Source organism: Drosophila elegans, unplaced genomic scaffold, assembly GCF_018152505.1.
Source record: "Drosophila elegans isolate 14027-0461.03 unplaced genomic scaffold, ASM1815250v1 contig_183, whole genome shotgun sequence".
NCBI classification, from domain to species: Eukaryota; Metazoa; Arthropoda; class Insecta; order Diptera; family Drosophilidae; genus Drosophila; species Drosophila elegans.
This window is the reverse complement of record NW_024545550.1, coordinates 9306478-9332279: the sequence shown is the minus strand read 5'-3', so window position 1 is coordinate 9332279 and position 25802 is coordinate 9306478. Positions and strand designations below refer to the sequence as shown.

At 39.6% G+C, this 25802-nt stretch overlaps 3 protein-coding genes and 2 non-coding genes across 6 annotated transcripts; 4 read left to right on the top strand and 1 right to left on the bottom strand.

Moving 5' to 3' along the window:
• The first annotated feature begins 3725 nt into the window (after positions 1-3725).
• Positions 3726-3797, top strand: Trnat-ugu. Its single transcript has one exon. It is a non-coding gene; the product is annotated as a tRNA-Thr (tRNA).
• Positions 3798-6641: 2844 nt separating this feature from the next.
• Positions 6642-19692, top strand: LOC108144623. Its single transcript, XM_017269650.1, has 5 exons — positions 6642-7158; positions 12973-13082; positions 17219-17622; positions 17686-18690; positions 18999-19692. The coding sequence occupies exons 2-5, from the start codon at positions 13005-13007 to the stop codon at positions 19378-19380; spliced, it is 1869 nt and encodes a 622-aa protein (XP_017125139.1). The 5' UTR covers positions 6642-7158; positions 12973-13004; the 3' UTR covers positions 19381-19692.
• Trnat-ugu lies at positions 9675-9746 on the bottom strand. The gene has a single exon. It is a non-coding gene; the product is annotated as a tRNA-Thr (tRNA).
• Positions 15568-17128, top strand: LOC108144624 (persulfide dioxygenase ETHE1, mitochondrial). Its single transcript, XM_017269651.2, has 5 exons — positions 15568-16129; positions 16184-16328; positions 16397-16760; positions 16815-16933; positions 16990-17128. The coding sequence occupies exons 1-5, from the start codon at positions 15974-15976 to the stop codon at positions 17043-17045; spliced, it is 840 nt and encodes a 279-aa protein (XP_017125140.1). The 5' UTR covers positions 15568-15973; the 3' UTR covers positions 17046-17128.
• A 788-nt stretch (positions 19693-20480) lies between the features above and the next one.
• LOC108144790 (extracellular superoxide dismutase [Cu-Zn]) lies at positions 20481-24429 on the top strand. 2 transcript variants are annotated; one of them, XM_017269902.2, is made up of 6 exons: positions 20481-20589; positions 22368-22437; positions 22501-22728; positions 22925-23153; positions 23217-23238; positions 23787-24055. In XM_017269902.2, exons 2-6 carry the CDS (start codon positions 22375-22377, stop codon positions 24010-24012), a joined length of 768 nt encoding a protein of 255 aa, XP_017125391.1. In that variant the 5' UTR covers positions 20481-20589; positions 22368-22374; the 3' UTR covers positions 24013-24055. The 2 variants fall into 2 exon arrangements, with proteins under 2 accessions (XP_017125391.1, XP_017125393.1); XM_017269904.2 differs by lacking the exon at positions 23787-24055 and adding an exon at positions 24065-24429 and having other exon boundaries at positions 20482-20589.
• The last annotated feature ends 1373 nt before the right edge of the window (positions 24430-25802 follow it).

The following is a 25802-nucleotide window of genomic DNA, read 5'->3' as shown; positions in this document are numbered from 1 at the left end:
ATATTTCCGTGGCTGACAAACTGGACATGACAGCTTGTACATCTCGTACATCTCGGCCCTGTCATCAATCATCAATCACGACGGAATGAAGAAGGGGTGGTCTGTGTCAAAAACAATGTAATCATCACGGCTTACAGCGGATCAGCAGCTGTCACTTGTACGCAGAGCGACTTGTAGTACAGTAGAGCCACTCAAAGGATGTCCCCGTGTGGTCCTGATTGAACATTGTCAATACTCGTAATCGCAATGTTTATGGGCTGTCATCCCAAGCGCAAAATATTTATCACTCTGCCAGAGTTGCATCCTCTCCACTGCATCAAAATCAACCCCTAATAATAGGGTATTGTGCAACTGCATTTCGGGAGTTTTGAATGCATTTCGAATCGCTTTCGTCCAGTTTTTGACCCTGCCTTTGAAACTGGCCAATGCAAATGCAAATTCAAGCGGAATAAATGATGCATCCCCCTCTCCACACGTTTGCAGAAAGCCGCCAGTTAATTACAGTGTATTTTGTTATTTCCTCTTCCCCTGCCTACCTTTTTTTTGTTCTTTATCGTTCTTGATTGCTCACACACATATATTCCATCAAACTTCCGTTGCATTTGCGTTTTTGTTTGTTTTTATACCCTTCTATTGGGGTTCGTTGCCGCTCAAATTCTTTTTGGTAAAACTATTTGTTTGGTTTCTTTTTTTACAAGTTCAATATTTGTCAATTTTGTGATAATAGCAGTCATTGACTTGAAAATTGATTTATAATTGTTTTGTTTTTATTTTATGGGTGGGTTTTGTATTCGATGTCGAAAATGTTCCTATGTAAACATATGTTTAGAATATTTGATTTAGTAACTTTTGCTAATAACATTTTTAAAGGGTATTCAAAACTGAAATTTACCTAAACTAGCCCTCTTTTTGTTTGCATTCTTTATTTTGCAATATACTAAACTTCCGTTTTGCATTGTCGTTGTGTGTCTGCTATTGTCAACTCTTTGTTGTCAGAGGTTTTTTCAGCATGTATTCATGTCAACTTGATTCGCACTGAAAACTCAGTCAGTTCACAGACAACAATCAAATAAAACCGAAATTAATTGCAGCAACTAAATTGTGTTTAAGCCAGGCTGAGCACCTTCCTGCCTCAGTTTGTCGGCAAATAAACAAAAATGGCTTAATAATTAAAAACCATTTTTCTCTCGTAAGCCAAATGCATTTCAATTGTCGCCAAATGTCATTAGGTGGGCGACGCATTTGGCTGTTGACATTTGGGAAACGTCATAAATAATTTATAACAGACTTTTGCGTTTTAGCCATTGTTTGAAAAGTCTTGAAAATGGATTTTATGGATCTTGTACTTGATTGCCAGCTTGGGTTTTTATTTGCTTATGTGCCAAGTTGGTTTTTTATGCAAATTAAAGTGTGCCACTTAATTTATTTTGAACGATCAGATAAGCATTTAAATTAATTAAGGTCCAAAGTGATCGGAATCAAGTTGTTTTCAGCCGATATACAAGTTTTTGTCTGATTAGTAAGTTAATGTCATCTAAATATCATGAAGCGAAGGTAAATCACACAAGAGATAATGCTAAATCAACAAATTTGGGACAATAAATTGAGTGCTGACTATGAGATTAGGTGATGACCGAATATTAAATGAACATTGGTTTATCTTGGTGTTAAAGTGTTGGAACATGAGTATTAAATTATCTATGAACATGTGTAAAGCTTAAATGTAGAGCTCTCTCTTAAGATAGAATTAAAAAGCAACAATCTTTTAATGGTATGTTTGGTACCAAAATTATTTGGTGATTGAAATCGGCGAAGAACTCATTCAATCAACACTCATTGTTTTGAGGCTTACTAAATTTTTTCCTTTCATTATAATTTTTCTTCAGCTGTCACTTATCCATCAACGGAGGGAATCAAATTTCAATTAAATTCTCAACTTGAGTTTTCATTCAACTCTTTCCTTCGCTTTACGACAAAGCACAAACATTTTCTTCACTAGAATTTTCTTTTCAGTGATTTCTTTTCCTTATGCATTTCCCGTACAACCAACAACCTTTTCTCCACATGACTTCCCCTCGTTTTTTACTTGAAAAATGTCGCTGAGGTCAATGGATGTGCACAAAAGCCTTAATTCAATTTGATTTCCATTAGGGTAAACGCATTGCGTGGAAAACTCTTCAGACCGTAATCAGTTCAAATTAATTAAAAACTAAAAATAATAAAACTCAGACGAAAAGAAAGCAAAACACGAACCAAAAATGCACTGCAATGTGTTTGTGTTTACAAAGGCAACAATGGAAAGTGCTTCAGCTCAAGTGGAAAACAAAAGCTAAATGAAATGAATTTTCAAACCGATGAGGGGGTTGAAACAAAACCGAATTTCAAAGAGCAGCGTCGGCGGCAGCTGGCCAAAAGGGGAAAAGGCGAGGGAAAAAGGGGAAAAGGCACGTGGCGCATGCGCAGGACCTCGATTTGGGTCGGGATCATAAGCTGTTACATCCAGCCGTTTGTCGAAATACAGTTACAACCTGAGATTGATTGGTAAGAGCAGAGGGGATGAGGATCCGAAGTGACAGACTGTGACGAATTGCCTCGAGCGGATGTTTTTTTGCCTGCGATCTTTTTTCGGGATGCTAATGACGACGAACCATTGATGTAATGTCCTTTGCCTGTCAGCGGGTATTGGCCTCATATTTCTCTATCCGTTGTCTCTCATTTTCCCTTGCAATTTTACACTAAATCAGGCAATTTTTTACCCAATTCTTTGTGCTCATTGTTTTCATTTGACACTTTTCGGATTGATTGGTACAAAAAATAGCACAGGGACAGGGAGAATTAGTCAGCTTATTGCCTATACGAAATCCTTTTTTTGCGGTTTAGGTGTGCTCGTTTTAATGCGATTTAATGGCAATTTGGGCACCTCGGGTAATTTTAGGCAATTCATTTACCCCTCGACACATTAACGGCAGCTGTTAAAACTTTACAACTCAGCACGCGACAGTTGCTTGTCTTTTCCTTGCCTGATCCTGCTGTGAACTCTTCGATTTCAGACCCAACATATGGGACCTAATCGATGGTAGTTTCTGGGGAAAATTCCTGACCCGAACCGCAGTTGATTTTAAGGCTGGTAGCGAAGCGCAAAGACCGTTGATCCATTTTGCACGCACTGCTGCCTCGAAACTGAAATCGAACTGCACTCAACGCAAGCCGCATATATAGTATATATGGTATGTACATATCTCTCAGATGCGTGGCAATCAAAATGATGATGTGAAAATATTTGCTCATCAAGCATGTCGTCTTGGCTTTCAGGGGAAGACCTAATGGCTCCATCTTGGCAACAGGTGAACAGGCTGCCGAATTTCTTTCTTTTGACCCTAATTGTCATGGGCCACTGAAGCGCAGCGCCCAAGAGCCGATCTTAAAGTTGATTATCCGCTGAATGTGTGTAATTTTTGTGAAATTAATATCCGGTCGGCCTGACCTTGTGTCTTTATACCGCCACTCCACCTTTCTCTTAATTGCCTTAGAAAGCATTTATCAGCTCGGCGACAGTCGGCGAAAACAAGAACAAGAGCAACTTCAACTGTGTCAACATATGTTCTTGTTCTTCGAGCAGATACAAAGATATAGATATGCTGATATATAGTATAGTACTCGCACAATGCAAGCCAAGCTCTCACCGAGCAGTTGAAATTCGCTTCTGGGCCGCCCTCGAAACGTGGGCCTCTTTAGCTCAGTGGCAGAGCACTGGTCTTGTAAACCAGGGGTCGTGAGTTCAATCCTCACAGGAGGCAAGCAAAAGTTCCCCAAGTAATTAGCTTAGATTGCGTGGGAGTTGACCTTATAATTTTTTGGGTGCTCTGGATTTTAAAAAATGAAGACACTAACGGGAGACCTAAAAAGAGTTCATATATGTCTGGATTTTATTAAGTGGAGTATCATTGCTAAGCTCGGATTCATAAGTTAAGTAAAGTTGATATAGCAAGCTTCAGTTCGTTAGGTTTTTGGTTAAAGATAGGGTTTAATATACACTGTTTAGTAGAAATATTTTTTTTGCAATTTAAATAAGTCATTTCATGTGCAAATGTATTACTTGCTATTCCAGGAAAATATACAAAAAAAAAACTTTAATTTATACAGCTAAACGCAATACGGGAAGGGAAACGGACATTTTTAAGGGATATATAATAGTTAAACACTTTTATTCTTATGTGTTATTTGGACACTCAAAACTCTTAGCCTTTATATTCCATTTTTAAGTACATCTTTAAAAAAAGGACCCCACAGCGAACTCATTTTTAGGGAACTGCCGTGACAACATTCCCTCACTCTCCCTCTTGGGAAAAATTCCAAATTTTCTTGCACAATGGGCGCATTAAATTAGCACAATCCCCTTAATCGAGGGCACCTGTCACCTGTCGCAGGACTTGGAAGCACTTGAAATAAACGCGATCAAGTTCCGCTCCCATTGCTCTTAAGCTGGCGAGACAATTTATGTCGTCTCGCGATCTTGGAAATGCTCCATGGACACGCACACCTCAGGAAACACGAAAAAAAAGAGGATCGGCAGGGGAAAATGTGTCCAGGTAGACCAAGTGTAGTGTTTTCTTTATGATGGCATAAATTCAGTTTTAATTGAGGTTGCAAGCGGCTACTTGTTCGGCCATTGGAATCTCATCCACTTGGCATAAATTACGAAAAACAGGGCTCCCCCTCGGTTTTCCCATTTTTCAAGTGCCACAGAATGTACGAGTTTATAATGTTCGGCTTGGCCTTTGGCCCCGACCTCCGCCTCGATTTCAAAACCAATCCCAAAATCCCAAGCCAATCTAATTCTCGGAAAACCAAGGAAAACCCAAAGCAAGTCAAGTTTTTCCAGCCACTTGCGGTCTGTTCTTTTTTTGTGTTTCGTTGTTTATTTTGTTCGGGATGAAAAACCATAAAAAGTGGCCTCGCGGAACTGACAGCGTCAAGTGATTTTCCTTTGTTTTTCTTCTCGGAGAGGAAGTGTTTCTTTTTTTGGGTTTTTTACTTAACGACAAGCACCAAATATCTCTTCGATTCTCCGCATTCTCAATCTATTGTCTTGGTTGGCTGAAGAAACGAAAGATTGAAGCAACAAACGCGTATGGAAATGAGCTGAAGCCGCTTTCGGTGGATTTGGTAATAGACTCGGTCTAACGGTATAGCACATTTCACTCGAGCGTTTTGATTTATAGGCAGTGGCCCTGCCTCACATTAGCTAATCGAAGCGATATCAACCCGTAAAAAGTTTCGCAATTAGGCGGGCAGCCGAGGGTTAAAATATAGCGCACTTGAAGCGCGCGAGAGGCGCAAGCGTAATCCGTTTTTTTTTTCCTGTTTTAATTTTTGTTTAATTTTGATTTATGCCTGCTCCTGAATCTTTGGCTCCGTTGTGTATCTATTTTGGGTTGCACTTAATGAAGGGAAATACAATCAACGCCAGCCAGCAACCCCTACGCATGCCGATTTTACCCTCGATACAAAGTAAAGGGTTTCTTTTTTCGGGATTGTTGTGATCATTTTAATTGACTTTGCGCACGAGCGGACTCATCGGACCGAAACGCCGGAGATAAAAGGCAGATAGGTGGCACGCTATATAAGCCGCGAGCAATACCATATGTCGATGATTTTGATGGCGATGATGCAACTGGAGCAGCAGGAAAATGAGCAGTTTAAGATGCATCGCAGCTCGCTGCATCGTAAAATCTCGGATCTCGGATGCAGCGACAGCTGTCAAAATAGGCAAAGACACCCACCGAAAAGTCGAGGGAGTGGGGTTCAATGCACTGGAACTCTATTAACCATTAACCATTACGATTGCAGCGGGGGTCGGTCGCACCGCACACACTATAACCCAATAAATCCGGAGACCAGTGCACTTCGCAAGTACTCTACTCTGCTCTCAGTTCTACAACCGCTCTCTCAATTGCTTACCAACCACCAGTTTAATATACTCAGCTATTTTCAAGCCAAATAGGTTTTTTTTCTATTCTGTAAAATATGGCATTTTCTTAATACTTTTTTTTTGGGTCTATAAATGAGTAAAACCGAAAAAAAATATTATTTTGATTCTTTAAATATTTAAAGGGTTTTTTAAGGAAGATTACCTACCCTACCTAAAAATATGTTATAAAAAGTCTATTGAGCAGGTTTATAGGTAAAGATACATTTTTCAAACACTGTTTCTTGATTGTTGGTAAAAAAATATTTAAAAATTATTTACATAGAAACTGATGTTTGCCTTTCATTTATCTGGTTTCAATAATATTTTCAAACCTCTTATACGACTAAGTTCTAAGGTATAGTAATGTTATAAAAACCAATTCCTAAAAATTAATGAAGGCACGTCGGTGGTTATTGATATTTACAATATTTATGTCTAAAACTATAATTCTCCAGAGATTCAGAGTTAATTGATTCCATTTTTAGCTATTTTTGCCTAAGCCCAATGCTCGACTTAGCTAGTTTTGTAAAACATGACGGGCAACACTAAACATAGAGAGAGGGTGCAGAGGTGAGAGACCCAAAGAGTAGTAGAGAGAGAAACCCAGAGAGTGGCTTCATGTAATGCCCGACTGCTGTTCAAGTCGCGTTGTTTAGACTTCATCCAAAACTCGACGCGATCGGATGTGCGCGCACTCTCTCCGTATAATCCATAGTCGACTTCGTAATTAGTTCTCTTGGACCTTCTTCCACTAACCTGATCGGGAAAACGGATATTCCACTCCTACAACCTACGTGAATTTGTGTGTTTTGTTTACCTATTCCATTCGAGAGTAAATTTCCTGTATCCTCCATAAACAAAGGAAACGCACAGAGGAAACTCTATAATTAATTAAACTGCTGCAGGCGGAAAAAATAAACCAACAAAATTAAAACTAAATGTGCCGATCGCGTTTTAGTAACGGTCTCGATGCGGTTTCAAACAATCGGTTTAAGCATTGACATCATTGATTTATGTCCCAAGTGTAAATAATTCGCACAATACAATACATCAAATTGAGGCTTTCCTCCCTCCGTAAAAACAAACCAATCAAATGCAATGAAATGAAATGTTGCCATTGATTTGCGCACATTGCCATTGTTCAGTGTTATTGGTTGACTTTTAATTGGGATCCGTACTTTAAGCTGGTAAGTAGTTTTCATCGGCAATAACAATAGCTTCAAATGAAGAGCGAAAATCACTTGCGGAAAGCGAAAGGTTAAGCAGCGATCAATTGTTGCATTCTAAAAATACAGTGCGGCCTCTTTTGAGCAAACGGGGCCGTCGCAGCAAAAATAATAGTGATGATGGAGCAATTTTGTCTTTGTTTTTTTCGTTCTTCAGAAGGCCACTCCTCCTGAAGATCTTAACTTGAATTTTGTGTTGCATAATCCCCTTGAGCGACGGGTAAACGGTTCTGATATCTGAATATTTATGTAGAAACTTTCGAACTCTTTTATAACTCTTCTCTTATCATAACAAAAGCGGCAGGGAAACTAAAAAAAAGCTCGCAAATAAATTAGTCAGTCGTCTATTAAAACGCAATTTGCCTTGTTGATGAGTCGCAGATAAGGCAGTAAACAGTATGTTTTTGCTCATTAAGCCTTAACCAGGTTCAAAGGTCCACAGAAAACGCAGATGAGGAGAAAATGTTATATTGAAATTCCTCCAAGCAGCCATAATCAATCAGTCAAATATGACTCGATCTCTGACCATATAATTACTTATGAGAATTTTGCGGTTGAATCACAATCCACGAACTTGATACGTTCTCGAGACCCCTTTCAAATCGTGTCTTAAATGCAGTGGCAGGTTCTGTCTGTATTTCAGTCTACACATCACCCATCTCGCTTTTGTCATTAATTTTAATTAGATATTTCCTTTTGGGAATCGCTGGCTGCATTTGAATGACAATTGATCGGCTTCTAACCAAAATTTATTCTCGGATTCCATTTCTTCATTGAAATGCCTAACCCTTTATCGACAGGATGTCTTTGGGGTCTCTAGAGTGTCATTTACATATTCTTCGGATTCTTTTGGCTGTTCGTCTTTGACTTTTGTCTGCTTTTTGATTTTTTCAATGCTAACAACCTAATCAAAGTTTGTTTTTCGGCTATGTGTTGGATATGTTAATTTTCGAATGACTGTATTTTATTTTTATGTGGGCTTCATGTCGTGATTTCTTGTCTACGTATGGACTGAGATGCATCAACGCATTTGTCTACAGACTTTTGTTTTGTCTACTTCACCCATTAAGTGGGAATAGAAAGCCAAGATTCGGGTAGATAACTTTGCATACATCGTCGACCTGAGCATGTCGACTATTCGGGCTAACTGTTTCGGTTGCGGTTTTCACTTTCATTCAGAGAGGAGCTGTAACAATTAAAACGAGAGCTGCAAATCTATATCTCTACAATATAAACCAAGCCAAGACTATCGAGCATCGATTTCGCTTTCGTTTTGATCATATTTCCGATCTCTGGCCAGGGCAATTTGCACTTTCATAGAGCGCCTAATCAAAGGCCCACTTTCTAGAATTGATTTGCATAAGTGATTTGTCCAGTGCGGAGACAACTTTCGCGACCCCAATCTGCATCTCGATCTGAAGACAGCTGATATTCTAACTGTGAACGATAAACACATAGCAAGGAAATATACCCGAGACTAATTGCCAACTGAAAATGATGGGCAATTATCAGCTGAAATAGAAACAGCTGCAAAACCAACAGTGATCACTCGAGAAAATCATTTAAACCTTTAATATTTTTGAGCTAAGCTTGGGATCATTGTATGAAGGTCATAATTTCAAAACTAATTTCTGTTATAATAGCAAATGCAGTTTTTTAATGGAATACATTCAGATCAAAATTAAAATAAACAAGAATAATTACCTTTTATTTTAATGTTGTTATCCATTTGGTTCTTATCATTTAACAAATTATAAAACGAAGCTTGTTGTTAATGATAAAGTCCCAAAAAAGAACTGACCCTCACTCCATATGCTCACCGTTTATGACATAAGACAAAAGTTTATTAGAACAAGCAATAAACCAACGACCTTTTCTTTCAAAGTCTCTCAAAGTTCAGTTCATAAAAAGAAAGATATAAACACCAAAACAAACAAAGAAATTTCCATATTGATGTCAAGTCCATTAAGCATATTCTTTGCCAGTTGACAAGCCATCTTAGTCCGGTCAGCTCCATTTGTTGGCCATGTAGCACGCAGCCTCCGAGGCGATTAAAATTATCAATGTCGGGGCTGCGCTTGTGACACTTGTGCACACATAATAATGCCCGACAAGCCAGGCAATTGTCAAGCTGGGCTAATTTGTGTTTTGCCGCCGTGTGTTAGTGCCAAGAGAAATATTTCAGCTCGTAAATAACCCGAACAGACAGGGCGCGCAGGTGTTGGGAAACTACGAAACTAGACAGGGGTTAAGGTTTATAGGAAAACCACATAAAAAAAATATAAAAACAAAATTAATTTGGCGTCATGCCCGCAGGGCAAATGTTTATTCATAAAGGTTATTAAAACACCGAAATGTTACAGAAACTGAATTGAGGTAATTTTGATAATTATTTCAACCTTGCTAAAAAGCGAAAAATAAACGAATAAAAATATATCAATGGAAAAAAAAAGAAAAAAAACTGAATATCAGGCTAATGCCTCCTGTGAGGATTGAACTCACGACCCCTGGTTTACAAGACCAGTGCTCTGCCACTGAGCTAAAGAGGCTCTGTTAAACTGCTGGCCAAAGCGCCATAGGTCTTAACGCAGTCAGAACGCTTCTAACAGCTGGAAAAAGTTAACATAGCTTTGCCAACTTTAACAGTGCCAAAAGCTGTTACTTTTTCCTCATTTGCATCTACAGTCAAAGCTTCCAATCAAGTTATTACGCGTATATATAAACAACTATATATTAGAACCAGGTGTCATCTCCATTTAAGTAATTGAGCAAAATAATTTTGCATTGTTTAACAACTTTGTGGGCGCGCACTGAGCTCATCTCGCAACAATTTTGTAGGCGCGCTTGGTTCGAAAATAATAATAAACAAGTAACAGCAGAGGGGCGGGCAGATAACGCCCCCCTCACAAGATAGACAGACATTTGATTTAATTTCCAAGCTATTGAATTTACATAAAACGCGGCATTTGATGTGTGGGCAGATGTGTTTTAGCGTATACGCAACAAACTGTCAACATCCGAACGGACTGCATATGATATATGGCTTAATGGAAGAAGATTCGATTCAAGATCTCGATCTCTGTTGATTGAAATTTATTGCAAGATTCACAGCGTAAACCGTTTGAATTCGAGTTAGAGACGATCCCCTGGGACCTTGGCGACATAAATTTCATCTAAAGCCTGAGAGAAATGATAAAAAGCTGAATAAACTTGTCATCATTTCGCCGGCTTTTTGGGTCATTTCGTGTGAGATCTCTTGGCTAGACCGGAAAATTCGCATCCGAACAAGTTTCACTACTTGGCAACTAAAAACCACTGGACATCGTTTCACTTGCGTGGCTATCAGCATCGAAAATGCAATTTGCAGCTTGAATTTAGGTGTAACAGTAATATACCACAATTTGCAGCTTGTTCTTGACTGGAAAACATTGTTTGTGCTACCTTGAGTCAAATTGCTTCATAAACTTGGCTTTTTGTCAGTTTCACTCTTCTAACTCTTGCTTGAAACGCCGGAAACGCGCTCAACATAAATGAAGTCCAAATGGAAATGATTACAGGGCTTAGTGTTCTTTGGCTAATAGAGATGATAGCGTGAGGTAAGGTGTGGGCTTTGAAAATGTGTAATTTTGCTATACGATAGTATTGGTTTACTTAAAATTAAATTCAAGTAATGTCATGCTAAAGATCTAAAAAAAAAAAATTTTAAATTAGCTATGTTTTTATGGTTTGTCCAAAACTGAGAAAAAAAAAACGGTTAAATTGGGTTCTAAAAAACAAAAACAAACATAACATTTAATTAACCTAAACTATAAATGTGATGTAGATCAGTTCGTGTAGCTGACAGGCAAAAAGACTTGAAATTTGTTTAATTATATAGATTTCTTACCCTAAGTTCCCCCCAGGTAACTCTCCCTAATAACTTGATTATGGAGTGCAAGTACTTGTTCTTGGTCTGGCTGCGCTTCAGTGGTTTTAGCGCCCCCATGTTGAAAACCCGGGGCCTGGGAAGCAGAAGCACCTGATCGCGGGTCTCGCTGCACTTGCTCTCGTTCCTAAAAAAAATATAAATATATATAGCGACAGACACGGGGAACCCTTCAGAGTTGGGCACGCAAATTGAAGAATAATAATTACATGCATAGAAGTCGACTCTCATATGTATACGTACAGCTAAGTATGCTGAAGAGGGTATAGTTGAACGATCTTCACGGTTGACAGAGCTTTCCCACAGCCAATTGAGGATTGTAACTGACACTGCTGCAATTTGGCGAATGGTAGATACTTTGTAGATACCTGACAGATTCTTCTCCCCAGTTCCCCATAATTTTAGCTCATTAGCAAAGCGCTCTAGCAAAGTAACCAGCCAGCAGAGAGATAGATTCAAATCCAGTCGCTAATGTGCGAGTACTCGTCGTGGTTCTTATTCAAAGCTCTCTAAGCAGGTCTCTTTCCATCCATTCACCATTCCACAATTAAGCATTAAGGCGAAATTAGATTAATGGTAGGCCCACATTGGGCAAGGTAAGCCCCCCTCGTCTCTTGGGGCTTTATCTAGTTCCTGTCCCAACACGCAAGCGCAGACAGATAGGCCCCAAAAGATGTGTTTAGATGGAGTTCTAAGCTAAATTTAGTAGAACGTCGCTTGCGGCAGTGCCAGCATGATCATTATTCTCCAAGACTAATGACTTGCTTGCTTAGGCCCAAGCCCAAAGCTTAATAGTACAATGTCAAACAGATGCTAGAGATACAGACTCCAAAGCAAAGATAGATGTACTTTGTGGCTTAAATACAAGTAAGTGTCCGTAAAAAAAATAAATTATTTTACCACTAAACCATAGAAAAAAACGAAAAACTTTTTTTTTTTTTGTAATATAACTATAAGAGTATTACATTTTCAAAGCCTTGTTTAATTATCTACCAAACTAATGGTTGAACATAACACATCGTTTAAAAAACTTTCATCGAAAGTTTGCCTTTAAGCTTAGTAGCTCATTGGTTATGGGTGGGAAAATTTAAACCAACGCAATGTGAACTGCTTTTTCATAGAACTTGTTCTTTTTTACCACTCAATAAAAAATAAGCTAACGGTACGAGTTTAGGCCCTCAGCGCTATAAGACACATTTTGTATGTCACAAGTATCCATGACAATTGCAGTATGAATGAAGCGCTTTGTCTTCGAGTGCCGACAAAGGCAAAAAAAAAGGCAAACAAGTGAAAAACCAGAAAAGAGGGAAATGTTGTTGTCTTTGCCGGCACATTAAGTAATGTGATCTATGCAACCTCATCCGCAAGATACAATCTCGAGAGTGTGTATCTTGCGGCTGTGCATATCTGCATATCGAATGCATTTCTTTGTTGGGCCCCTGAACCACCGAAAGTGCGTTGTTTATTTTTTGTTTTTCTGTAACCAGCTCATTTGCATATGGTCCGCGTTTCTTTAGCGGACCTACAATATGAATGATGAAATGAGAACTTGAAGGATGGTTCTGGTGGCCAATTAAAGCCTCTTCAACGAATCGCAAATGTAACGTGCCAAAGTTGTTAAGCCCGCCGAACCGAAAATTGCAGCCCAATTGTTTTTGCCTTGCCAAGCGGAACGCGAAATTAAAGTGACTTTGAAGCGAGCTGAAGTCTAGGACTGAATCGTGGGGGATGTCCACTTGCCAGCGATGCTCAGGGTTCAAAGTTCACCACAACATATATGTGTATCTATCACTGTCAACTTGAGGTTGTATCTTAAAGTCTCTCTCTCTGCATCTTCTACTCCATTTCAGAGCTGTAAACGAAGACTGCCGAGTTTCCCATCATGGACACCGGAAGTGTGGTTAGTGAACCGATTTCCGCGCATCATCGCGCCTTCGCCAAACAGAAGTCCGCCTCCATGGTAAGTTCCCTCGATTGCAGGAAAAAAAACATATGCACCCATGGGCTTATTGTGTAAGACCTAACATAATTAATGCAACATCCATTGGGGGCGAACCGCCCTGGCCCGCCCCTATTGTCTGATTCGATTATGTAAGTGCGCGAATACTATTTACGCTAATTAGATATTGACACGCACAGGCCCGACAAGCATCAGGCATTAGCATTAGCCATAAGCCATAAGCTGCAAGCACTCACCCCAGATACTTTGCATCGCTACACGCTAGAAAGTTGTCGAAAACGAAATTCGCGAATGGGCAAACATAAGTTTAGATACAGATACAAACGAACAAATACCAGATAAAAACAAAGACATTAACTTAAGTCGAAGGGTTATTACCCTTTAAGAGCCATGTGACTTTTGGGGAACATTTTTCAAAACTATTAATAAACTAAGGAGGTTGCTCTTAAATAAGATTTATCTGTTAAAACTAAGATTTCTTGTTTTCACTACTTATAATATGGTAAAAATTCATTGTTTAGAGCTATATTTATTTCGATTAATTGGCTGTACATTTTTTTCAATTTCTCAAACTCAGCAACGTAACATTATTTTTTCTGTGTACTACAACCACTTCATAAAATGGCTCTTAACACTCTTCAACGCTTTAATCCAAATAAATGCATATTAATAAAGCGTTGAAAACAACATAAAACATGAAAATGTAAAAGCTCAAAACAAATTTCAACAATTAATTGCAAATCCATTTGAATGCATTTTTAAGCAACACTTTCGCGCAGCCCACAATGCAGAGTCATTCAAGCAGTTGCATTCAAACGATTGGTAGTTCGAGTATCCAAATCTTTTTAACAAATATTATGTGTGAAATATTGCATTGCCAAGCTGGGAATTTACGTATGCATTTATTTTTTATGTGGGGGAAGTGAGTGGAATAGATAAGTGTGAGAAAAGTGAAATTACAATTCAATAGACTCGGAGAATTCCACATGTGCTTTGAATTTCCTAAAGTTGATAATAAAAGCGCAATGTCGAGTAATATTGCAATTTTTTCTTCCGAAATGGAAGAAAGTCACTTTGGCAGTAATGAGGATGGAAATGAGGTGCTTACGACCCCACTAATCTTTAACATTCGGCCATTTGGGCCTTTTGTGGGTATATAATATTTCTAAAGATACTCACATGATGGCTGCTTGGCAAATTAGTAGAAAGAAGTCAGACAACACAATGGAACTTTCTCTCGCAGCGAAATGATTGAAACCAAAAGTGAGTGACGAATATGTTTTGTTTGGGCTAAAAATCAAAGCATCAGCATCGATGCGAATCATTAACTGACAGGTGTTTAGTCATGGTTTTTTTTGGGCGGGAAGCGCATCAGTGGTAAAAGCAAGTATAAATAGGCCCAGTAAATTGGCCATAACCAAAAGGCTGCACAAACAACTCCCCCCCGAAATGTGAAGTAATCACAGGCAGAGCGAAACGAAATCGATATCTTTTCTTTCCCTATGCAATGACCCTACGAAGTCCGCACCCCGAAGTCGATCTGCATTTCATACTACCCTTCTCCTAGCGCCAGATTTCCTCACTTACTTCACCATCTACGGTCAATTAATTCCTTCCACAAAATTACACCAATTACTCAACGCGAATGCTAAATAGATTTTCAGACCGAGCTGTTAATGAATGAAATTCAACTCATAAGATATGCAAATTTATTTATGATCTGAGCGAAAAGTCAAGAAATTTTATAACGAAATCCGGTGAATGAAAAAGTTCTCACGTTCACCCCGTGTAGTGGACAATGTCCGGTCTTCTTATTAATTTTGTAAAAATTTCTCAACAACTGCAACTTCCTTGAGGTGGTAGGAAAAAATAAGGTAGGGGTTGCTTGCGAAGGGGTGCAGCAAGGAAGCCTAAAATGCGTTCAGAAGGTGGTTGTTGCAGTTTTTAAGGGTCACATAAGTAAATGCAGCTGAGACAAAACTTTGTAACGGCTTTTGGTTCTTATGTGTTTAGAAGTGTTTTTTCAGATCTTCAAAAATATATTGAAATGTAACAGAAATGCAACCCTGAAAGTACTTCTTTTGTGTAATTTTCCTGTAGCTAACATTTTGAAATGAAAATATGCCAGTGTTGATTAAATTATAGTAGAACTAAAAGGAAATTACAGTTCTCTTTATAGATCTCACAAATCAACTTATTTAATTTAATACTATTTCTTTTTTCTTCTACACTGACAAATAGAATGCGGTTCATGCAATTAATAGATATAGTAGAGAAAAAATATTCAATCTAATACTTCAAATGAATGCTCATCCAAAGGCATTTGAAATATCCCAAATATACACCTGTATTGACATTGAAACAATTATTTTGCTAATCACGTAGTCCAGTCTTGTTCAAAGTTCGAAGAGCTTTTGCTACGTCAAAGCAACAGGTTCCCCAAAAGCTTATAGACGAAGCTCCACGCAACACACCCTAATTCAACTCAGTAAAACTCAACACTTCAGCTGATGTGCCGCTGAAATTTTCTGTGTTCACCAAAATTTGGTTTATTATTGTGTAAATGGTCCCCAATTATTGAATGCTTGTTTACAAATTCCGGTTCGCGAGTGATATGCTCTACCTCTGATCAAGTGTAATATTTGTGATAATCGAAAGACTGTAATCGCAACAACAAAAAGTGCTCAATTATCAGTAATTTAATAAATTAGGAACTTTATCAGATGCCATAAGCCAGCTCAATACTGATTAACTATTTATAAGTAAGCCCACAAAAAAATTATCAAGTGAAACGTTAAGGGGGTAAATAGAAATCTAAACGAACCAAACAATTACACCCGAAGTCGGGCGATTAGAAACGAACCTCAAATAGATAGAAATACCAGCACAAAATGCGAGTACTTGGCTCCAGTATGCTGTTAGCCCTCAAACGGCTCTCAACGAGAAAACCCCCAACCTTGGTCAGTAATATCCGATCGCTGAGCTCTTTTGGAACCATGAGCCTACCGGAACGTCAGCCCTTCTCTCCAGATTTCTTCTTCCGTCAAGTATGTAATTAGCTACTCTATTATGAAATGCGATTTTCATAACATTCTACACAGCTTTTTGATGGCGAAAGTAGCACGTATAGTTACCTTTTGGCGGATCTGAAGAATGGAGAGGCTGTGATCATTGATCCTGTGCTGGAACAGGCTAAACGAGATGCCCAGTTGGTCAAAGATCTGGGTTTTCAGCTAAAGTATGCCAGTAAGTCATAGCAATCTCTGTTTACCGATGAATAGATAATTTCATCATGACACCATCGTATTTCCTAGTCAACACCCATATGCATGCGGATCACATAACGGGCAGCGGTTGGTTGAGGAAGTTGACGGGTTGTCAGTCCGTGATTGCGGCCGCCAGTGGAGCAAAAGCGGATCGTCACTTAAAGGAGGGAGATCGCATTGATTTTGGGACGCATGTAATAGATACTTTGGCCACACCGGGACACACAAATGGCTGCATGAGCTATGTGATCAAGGATCAGGCTTGTATCTTCACCGGGGACACTCTCCTTATACGAGGTTGTGGACGCACCGATTTCCAGGAGGGCTGTCCACGTAACCTCTATGACAATGTGCATAGCAAGATCTTCACTCTTCCTGAGAACTTTCGCATTTATCCTGCACATGACTACAAGTGAGTGGTGAATGGAAATATGTTAGGTTTATCTCTAATGTCTGCCAATTCCAGAGGTCAAATGGAAAGCAGTGTTTGGGAGGAGAAGCGCTATAACCCTAGACTGACTAAGGATATCGAGGAGTTTGTCAAAATCATGGACACCCTAAATTTGCCTTATCCCAAGAAAATAGGTGGGAGTAAAGGAAAATCTAGTTTTACCTTCCTTACTAAGACATATAACTTTCAGATGCCTCGCTGCCCGCCAATCGGGAATGTGGAGTGTACGATATACCCAAGGAGTAAACCTAACACCTGGAGCATATATGATAATGTTTCTAAGAGATTTGTAATCTTTAAAATAAATATACGTATATTTCTTATCAAAATCAACAAAATGTCTTACTTTAACTTAACTCCCTGACTTTGTTCTGCTTAATAAGATAAACTCACTTCTTTGTTTGCTTCTTTTGTTACAGACCATTCTCAATCCGAAGGGTTGTGGCAGTGCCGTCAAGTACAGTCTGCACTCGAATGCAGAGACGAACCAGGAGACTGCCAGTACCACCACCACCACAAGCCACTGTTCCACAACTGGAAGAAGGCGAAAGGGTGGTTCCCTGGGTGGTACGCTCTCCTCGCGATCCACGCGCAGTGAATCCAAGGAACTGCGATCGGCTCTTCAAGATCGGGAGGCTGTCATCCAAAATCTGCGCATTCAGCTATGTCTGGGCAAATTGCCACGCCCCACGGGCCCACCTTTGGATGATACCGAAAAGCCGGCGGCTGAGCAAAAACTAAACAGACTGAAAACGGAGGCGGAAAATAAGCGAATTAAGATCAAGAATCTGAAGAGTGCTCTTGAAAAGCTGGACATCACAGAGTGAGTAGCATAATAATATGAAAAGGAAACAGCTAGTTAATTATCATTTAATTTTACCCACAGCAATATAGACATTCGCATACGGCAAGCCGAATTGGAGTATGCACTTGGCAGAGAAGAGCTCCAGATGCTTTCGATTGTTGAGGAGGCTCGTGCTTTGCAGGCCAGGCTGGAGAAATCCAAGCCCGAGGCCCAGACGCTATACAATATTATTAGTTCTGGCGTCACACTGAGTCTACATGCCGTACATGCCACCTCTGGAAGATGGGCAGCTCAACAGAGAACCGATCAACCGGGATACTACGTAGAATGGGCTTTAGAGGGCGATGGTTTGTACAAAGGCGATCGCATCTTAGAGATCAATGGTCGTCTGGTCACCGGAAAATCCAAAGAAGAACTGCAGAAACAAGTGGGAAACTCTGGCAAGTGCCAGATGGTGGTGCTGCGCAAGAAGTCCGTACCCATACCACAAAAGCAACTGGATCAGGAAAAGGAGAACAACATGAGGCTGCAGCATCGCATTTCGTACCTGGAAGAGCAGGTGCGGGAGCTCCAAACGGTGAAGGATCATAATCCTACCCAGCAGCAGCAGCAGCAGCAGCAGCATCCACATCAGCAGGCATCCTCCAATCAATCTCAACATGTGACCAGCATTAGTATATCCTCACCACCTTCAACGCCACCTGAAAAGCCACTGATCTTTCAGCGGGGCAACTATATAACCACTTTGGTGGGTGGCAAGCCCATCGAGCTGATGGGCGACGACTTAGCCTCCACTCAAACTCCGCCTGGTCATGTGACCAAAACGCTGATCAAGGAGAACACCCACATCGATTTCAGGGATCGTCTGCCGCACATGTACTCCATGCCCTCCAAATCGCTGTCCGCCTCGAAGATCTCGATAAATAGCGATTCCGCCTATATGCAGCACCATCGACGGGAGAAGGAACGTCATCGTCAGCACCGGGAACGCCCAAGAGATTCTCTCCAGCAACAGCAGCAACTGCATCGCGAACACCTCATGACCACGCATGCGCGCAGTGTGGAGCATCTTAATCATTATAATGGGTAGGTCTTCAGTTTGGGTTGAAGAGCAATCGCAGAGCTATTTTAACTTTTATAAAATCAATCTTTCAAGTTCCTTTAATAGAGTTACTAATCCTAAAATGATAAGTGTTGCACAAAAAAAAGATAATTTGTAGATAAAACTCTCACAAATTATAGTTATTCAATACTTTAAAAATATTTTAAATCAACTTGGTGGATTTAGTAAAATTAATAGATAAATTTAAATTTTGAGCATTTCTTAGGCGGGATGATGTCTATCATAAATATAATTACAACCTACCTAACCTTTTCCATTTTCCTCATTCTAGACTTGATCGCCGCCGTGACACGCCCCGTCAAAGTGAGACGCACACCCTGAAGCCCCGCCTCCCAAGCGATATGAGAAGTGTAAAATCCTTGGATTTCGATAGCGAAAACGAATCGAAACCCGCTACAGAGACGCGAAATGCTCGACCCACTCCGCCCAAGAAGCCGCTGCGACTGTCCCTGCAACGAGCCCAAAGTCTGCAGACCGTAGAACTTCATCCCTGTACGGATCTGGAAAGAAAGCGACCCATGAAAAGGGTTCACCACAACAATAACAACAACAAGGGTGGTGGAGGATCACCAACGGATGGGGGTCAGACAATGCTCATCGAGAACTGCGCTCCCATGCACACAGCCTCACTGGGCAGACACAAGCTGATCTAGGGATCGAAATCCAACCAAACTTAGTGTAAATCAAAGTAGCTTAACCCTCGACCGTCACCAGCTGACGATTGGACCCAAAAAACAGGCGGACATGTGCAAAATTATACTTAAATATACAAATAAATAAACAAAACCCCAAATGGGTTGTAGTAGTAGCTTAATTTTAGTAGTGTACTTACATTCTATAACAATAAGTAGGGCTTGGCTATCATCTTATAGTATTAGTAAAACCAATAATAGAAAGTTTTTTGTATGTATGATGATTTTATTAGCACAATTTATCAATGTGAATACACGAATATTTTTACCTAATTATGTGTTTATTTGGAAAACTGGATCTTAGCCTGCTGGAAAGGCAAAAAAAACTTGGTATCTATCCTTTTTTAAAGACATTTACAGTAGTGGTTTATTATTTATTTATTTATGTCATCGGAAAAGATTTAAATTTCTATCCAATAAATGTGAAGAAGAATTTTGTATTGTTGAAAGGATATTGAAATGGGACAACGGCTTTCAAAATAAGGTAAGGACCAAGAAGGTCTTTTAAAAGGTCTTTTAAAAGTTTGGCATATCCAAAGTTATTTCATAACGTTAAGATGATTAACTCCTAAACTATTTTTTACGTAAGGTCTGCCAATATTTTAAACCTTTATTGTAGGCACGAGCCTGGCACACATTTTGGGTCGCTACAGTGATAAGGTATTCAAATGAAAAGCACGTTAGCGTGTCTGCGCAGCACTTTTAGTAATTTCAAAGAATTTGCATTGTACGAAAATGATTACTCAATATATTGTGTTTATAGTTTAACTAATCAGTGAATAGGTCTATATATATATTTTATTGGAATTCTTAAAAATAGGTAAAATTGATCAATCTTTAGTTGATTAAGAGTTAAAGAGGGAGAGAGAGAGAGAGTAAGCTCGAGATAAACCCAAGAGCGGATCTCTCTCCCACGCGATCGTGCTGACCACCCACTGCAATTTCCGCCGCTCTACCAGGTAGCGCTCTCCACTCTCCGGTCTTCATTCTCCGATCTCCGCTCTCCCCAAATCTCCCCCAATATTCTCGCGGCGAGGCGATTTGCGATGGCAATGCCAATGGCTCGAAACAGATTCGTCGCAGTTCTCCAACGGTACGGAGGTGCAACCGCTTAATTCGCGCAAAAACCGAAAACAATCACTACCCAATTATTAAATAGTTGCTAACAAGGTGAGTGCGCAATTGGCAGGCAACAAAAGAAAAAGAATACCAAGGGCTAGAAATCGGGAGTAATGGGTGAAGGTTAAGCTGAAGTTGAAATTCTGTAATTAAAACGTTTTCATTATTTATTTGCTTGCCGACTCATTAGAACCAGATTTAGACTTATTACCTGGAATTGCTTATTACCAAAAACAAAAACCAGTTACCGCAAAACGCAGTTTATTTCACATATTTTTGGTTCTCTCTTTCGGCAGCGTTCGTTGTCCGCTTGCCCTTGAGTGGGTTAAGGTAACCAGTTATAAATCCCTAAGTGTGAGTGGGTTAAGCTGCACTTGAGACCAAAAATATTGTGTATAATAAATATAATACATATCCATTGCAGTCCACACATTCCACTGTTTTACAGTCTTACACTTCAATGAAAGTCTCTTGCCTGAAATGTTTGTCGAACAAGTGTTTACAATTTACTATCTTTCCATTTATGGAAATTTATGTCTCATTCTTATCTCAAAACTGCATAGTTTGAGCGTTTAAATTAGAAGCCAACTCACTGATTGAGAAATAATGTAATCTTTGCCCTATTGTTTGCAAATTCATGATGGGCTTAATGATCGTAATGTATAGATAAGGTGTGTTTCATTAGCATAACATTCCACGGGGAGTATTTCGAGTCAATTGCATCTGAAACTCAACCTCTGTTATTATTTTCAAATCAATCATATTCAATCAGCAAGCCAACGCAATAGTAACGCTCATTTGATGGACAAACGATGGCGATTAGTTGCAATTTGAGACCCATTTCGTGACAGTTTGAACCAGAATAAATAAACAGGTCCCAAAAAAATACTTATAGTCCCACAATCATATTTCCAGTTACTCAGATAGGGCCGAAATTTAGTCGCTCAACGAGCGTGAGAATCGTAAATTATGGAACCCAATTCAAGTGCAGATAAGGATACGTGTAGAGCAGGTACTGACCGCATTTGAAGATCGCCTCGGAACATGAGTTTGCAAGACTGCCAGCATATCGATAAGGACTAGGGAAACCGGACCAATATACAATTATTACCCCGATAAACAGTGACACCCATACATTTCATTCATGGGACATCATTTGAAGCAAAGTGCGTACGAAAAAGAGATTGTTGATTGACCTTCCCGCAGCCACACTTAACCCTGTGAAAAAGGCTGTTTGCATTTAGTTTCGTTTGGGTATCGTTTATTCACACACATAAATAATACCCGTTCGCAGTTCGCACATCATATATGACCCACAAATCGTTTAATAAATTGAGGCTAGGCGCTTCAATTCCGCACACAACTGTCCGCTTTTAATGGAATCAAGTGATTGTGCACCTGATGACGTCCAAGCCAGAGATGAGCTTGAATCACAAAATTTTGGGGATCAAAAATATATACAATATATTTAAAAAAGTTTTTTTGACATTTTAAGATTGGCGCTTAAACAGTTTCGACAATCAATTAAAATAGTAAGTAATATATTGAATGAATAATGGTAGAATATTCTTCATAGAACAGGATCTTTTTGCAATTACTTACATGATTTCAAAGTTGATATTGTTTTTTTGTCTTTGCTTTTATATATCTATTGTATGCATGTCTAAAATTGACAATAAAAATGTCACGTTTAACAGATAACATCTCTAGTTTCTAGCTGTGATTTTTATTATGTTTTGTGGCACTGAATCTAATAAAAATATTTATTTATAGCTATTTACCCTTATCCAATTGTACACGTGTCTTATTTAATAATGATTTCTTTACAGACTCATAATGATGCAATATCTTGTGGTGACCCTGGCACTTTGTGCCACGATCTCTTCTGCCGCTCAGACGGTAAGTTCAATGAGAATTCTTAAGATTGTTAATTAATAAGTTTATTTTATATTTACTCTTCAGCGTAATATGCCCATTCAGGCTATAGCTTATCTGGTCGGACCTGTGCAATCGGATAATACTCAGGTCAAGGGCAATGTGACTTTTACGCAGAACGATTGTGGCCAGAATGTCCATGTGCGCGTCCAGTTGGAAGGATTAAAGGAGGGCAAACATGGCTTCCACATCCACGAGAAGGGAGATCTCACCAACGGATGCCTCAGCATGGGTGCCCACTACAATCCCGATAAGGTGGGTCCTTTATCCTTTAAAACTATTTGCATGAAATGATAACATTGTCTCCGAATTCATGATTTAATTATTCTCAGTAGATGACGGATCATTGATCTTCTTTTATGGTTGTGATAATATGTGATTAGACTTGTTTACTAATAACTAACTTATAAAATTAGTATATGATTATAATTTTATTTTTTTTTATTTGCAGGTCGATCATGGTGGTCCCGATCACGAGGTGCGTCACGTTGGCGATCTGGGCAACCTGGAGGCCAACTCCTCGGGCATTATCGACGTCACCTACACGGATCCCGTGATTACTTTAACTGGCAAAATGGCCGTTATTGGCAGAGGATGTGTTGTCCACGAACTGGAGGATGATCTTGGCCTGGGCAATCACACGGATTCCAAGAAGACTGGCAATGCAGGTGGCCGCATTGGTAAGATATCGGTGTTGTCAATTTAGCAAAATCATATACATAATAAAAATTTATTTTTTACAGCCTGCGGTGTCATTGGTATCAAGTAAATATCCCTTCCACTGCGACAGCCAAAACTGTATGCTGCTCGAATATTTTATGTGTAGTTGTGTAACTCCAGGCCCAGTAACTAATGAAATGTTTTCCTAGTTTCCAATTCCACCCACAATCACACACCCTCTCACACATTTTGGCTTTCACATTTTGCTCAATTAACTGTCTCAGTTCACTGACTCACTCGATTTACCCTTCATGCTGTCCTGTCGTGTGTTTGTGTGTAATAAAATCAACAAAAATTAACCGAAATCTAAGCTAAACATTAGCGTACTATGTATGTGCCACTTGTGTTCCACCAACTCATTCATGGCCTAAACAAACTGCCTCACTTTCCTGGGGTTGGTTGAGTGGTAGGTAGGTATGACAAAGGGTTTTCTTACCAATCCATTCGTACTAACATCATTAACATTAGTGGGCAGCACAACAAAAAGAGGGATATTGGAATAACAACAACGAAATGGAATCGGAATCGGAAGGTTTCTAATCCAGAGCTAAGGGTTCAATCATCTCTGTGAACTTACATTGTGTGTTTTCCAGTGCCCCACCTGTATCTGCACCTGCACCTGCACCACCACAACCACCAAAACGTCATCAGCCACTGTACTATGTGCCCCATGGGGAGCCACAAGATCATGTTGTCTATCCACTACAGCGCTATCCCTCGTACCCACTGCCATACCTACACCCATACCCATATCCGCACCCATATCCGCACCCATATCCCTATCCGTATCCGTTTTCGCACCAATCTGTGTACCTGTGAGATCGCGAGAGTACTACTACTACCTGTTCGCCTGTTCCACCTCTAATTGCAGCTCGGATGTGGACGAATGGCCATGTCGCGATGGTGGCGCCGGCGCCCTCCGCTATTCCCTCTCCATCCTGACCGTCATCGTAGCAATCTTCATGGCTCGAAGCCTCAACTAACCCACTGTACCCTGGAATTGGATCGAATGAGCATGTGGCATGGGACTATTGACCATCGTAGAGATCCGCATCCCCACTTACACCACTAATCACAACAACCATTAGTCACACCACACACACACACCACACCCACAAAAGTAATTATAATACTCCAGCAACAACAGCATTATCCACCCGAAAAGTGACTTTGAGGAACTAACTAAGCTACTTATACTATGTTTGAGTTGATTGATAATAAAGTTTGTTAATTGTACTTTGTGTTTTGTACGTGCTGAGATTGTAACAAAATTGTTGAAGATCAAAACTTGTTAGATAAGGTTTACCTATAACTCAATAGAGAGATTAGACAAGAAGACCTAAGTTTCTTGTTCAAATAGCAAAAGCTTAATTCATTAATGGTAAAATATAATAAGGTACATGGATTTTCTAAGGGAGTTTAAATCTTAATTGAAATTTGATAAGATTTAACAAACTATACAAATTATATTATAAACAACATTTGAGAAGAAAGAAGTTATTATCTTATCATAGTGTTTCAAAAAGAAATTTCTACATTTTTTATGGCCTATAAATTAAGCAACATTTCAATTAAATTTGTAATTTGTATAAAATTTGTTTGTATTCATATAAATTTTCTAAACATAAGCTATTTGTTCCATCTGAATAGGCCAACAACTGAATTAGCACCTTTATTTAACAGGAAAACTATAAATAGAATGGTTCTATCCAAGAAACAGAAATCATAAAAAATAACCAATAACGTCACCAATGCCTTTATTATTCCTTACGTACCCACTTTCTTATTCAAGTAATTGGGGCATACAACTTTCCCTGTGACTTACGGAATTCCAGCTTAGAGCCACAATTTTCTTTAAATTGCGGAAACCTTCAGCAAATGTTTGCCCTCCAATCATTCAAAGAACTGCAGTTTCAGGTGATTCGTGGGCCCCCAACTTATAATGGTCAAGCAACAGCTTTTGCTTTTATTTTAGCGAGATTTCTGTGACCAGATATGGCCAAGACCAAGTCAAAAGAATGGGTCACCCAGCGAGATTCCGGTAACTTGGAACCATAATTCCCGACACGCGACATTAACATCATCCAAAAGACTGTGTGGCATACTTCTGGGCGTCTTTAATTATTTCGCACAGTCCCTCAGAATTTCGTTCTGTTTCTCGAAGAGTGAAAGCATTTACAACTTTCTTTCGCCTTCGCACGACAACACGCAATTAATTTCGCCTTGGGCCCGGTCGAATTCCAAGTGCTAAGTGCTGAACTTTAAAGGGAAACAAAAAAAAAACACCAGACGTGGACGTCCACCTAAATTTGTATGGTAATAAGTGCAATGACCCAGCCGGACCCAACTGGAGGTGTAGCACCACCGGTGGGTGCAGTGAGGTAAGCTCCGGGCGACCCACATAACGCCACCAAAAACGCCCCGCCTTTTGCCTTGGTCAAAGTTCTTTGGTATCGAATGTTGAATCAACGAAATGGGTTATGGGGCATAAAAGCAGTAGGCAGGCACTGCTACCTATCCCTATTCCGATTCCCGTGCCTAATCATGCCTGGCCTGAATTCGAATCGGGCCTCCAAGACTTTCACTGGCTTTCACTTTTGCCCCACCCC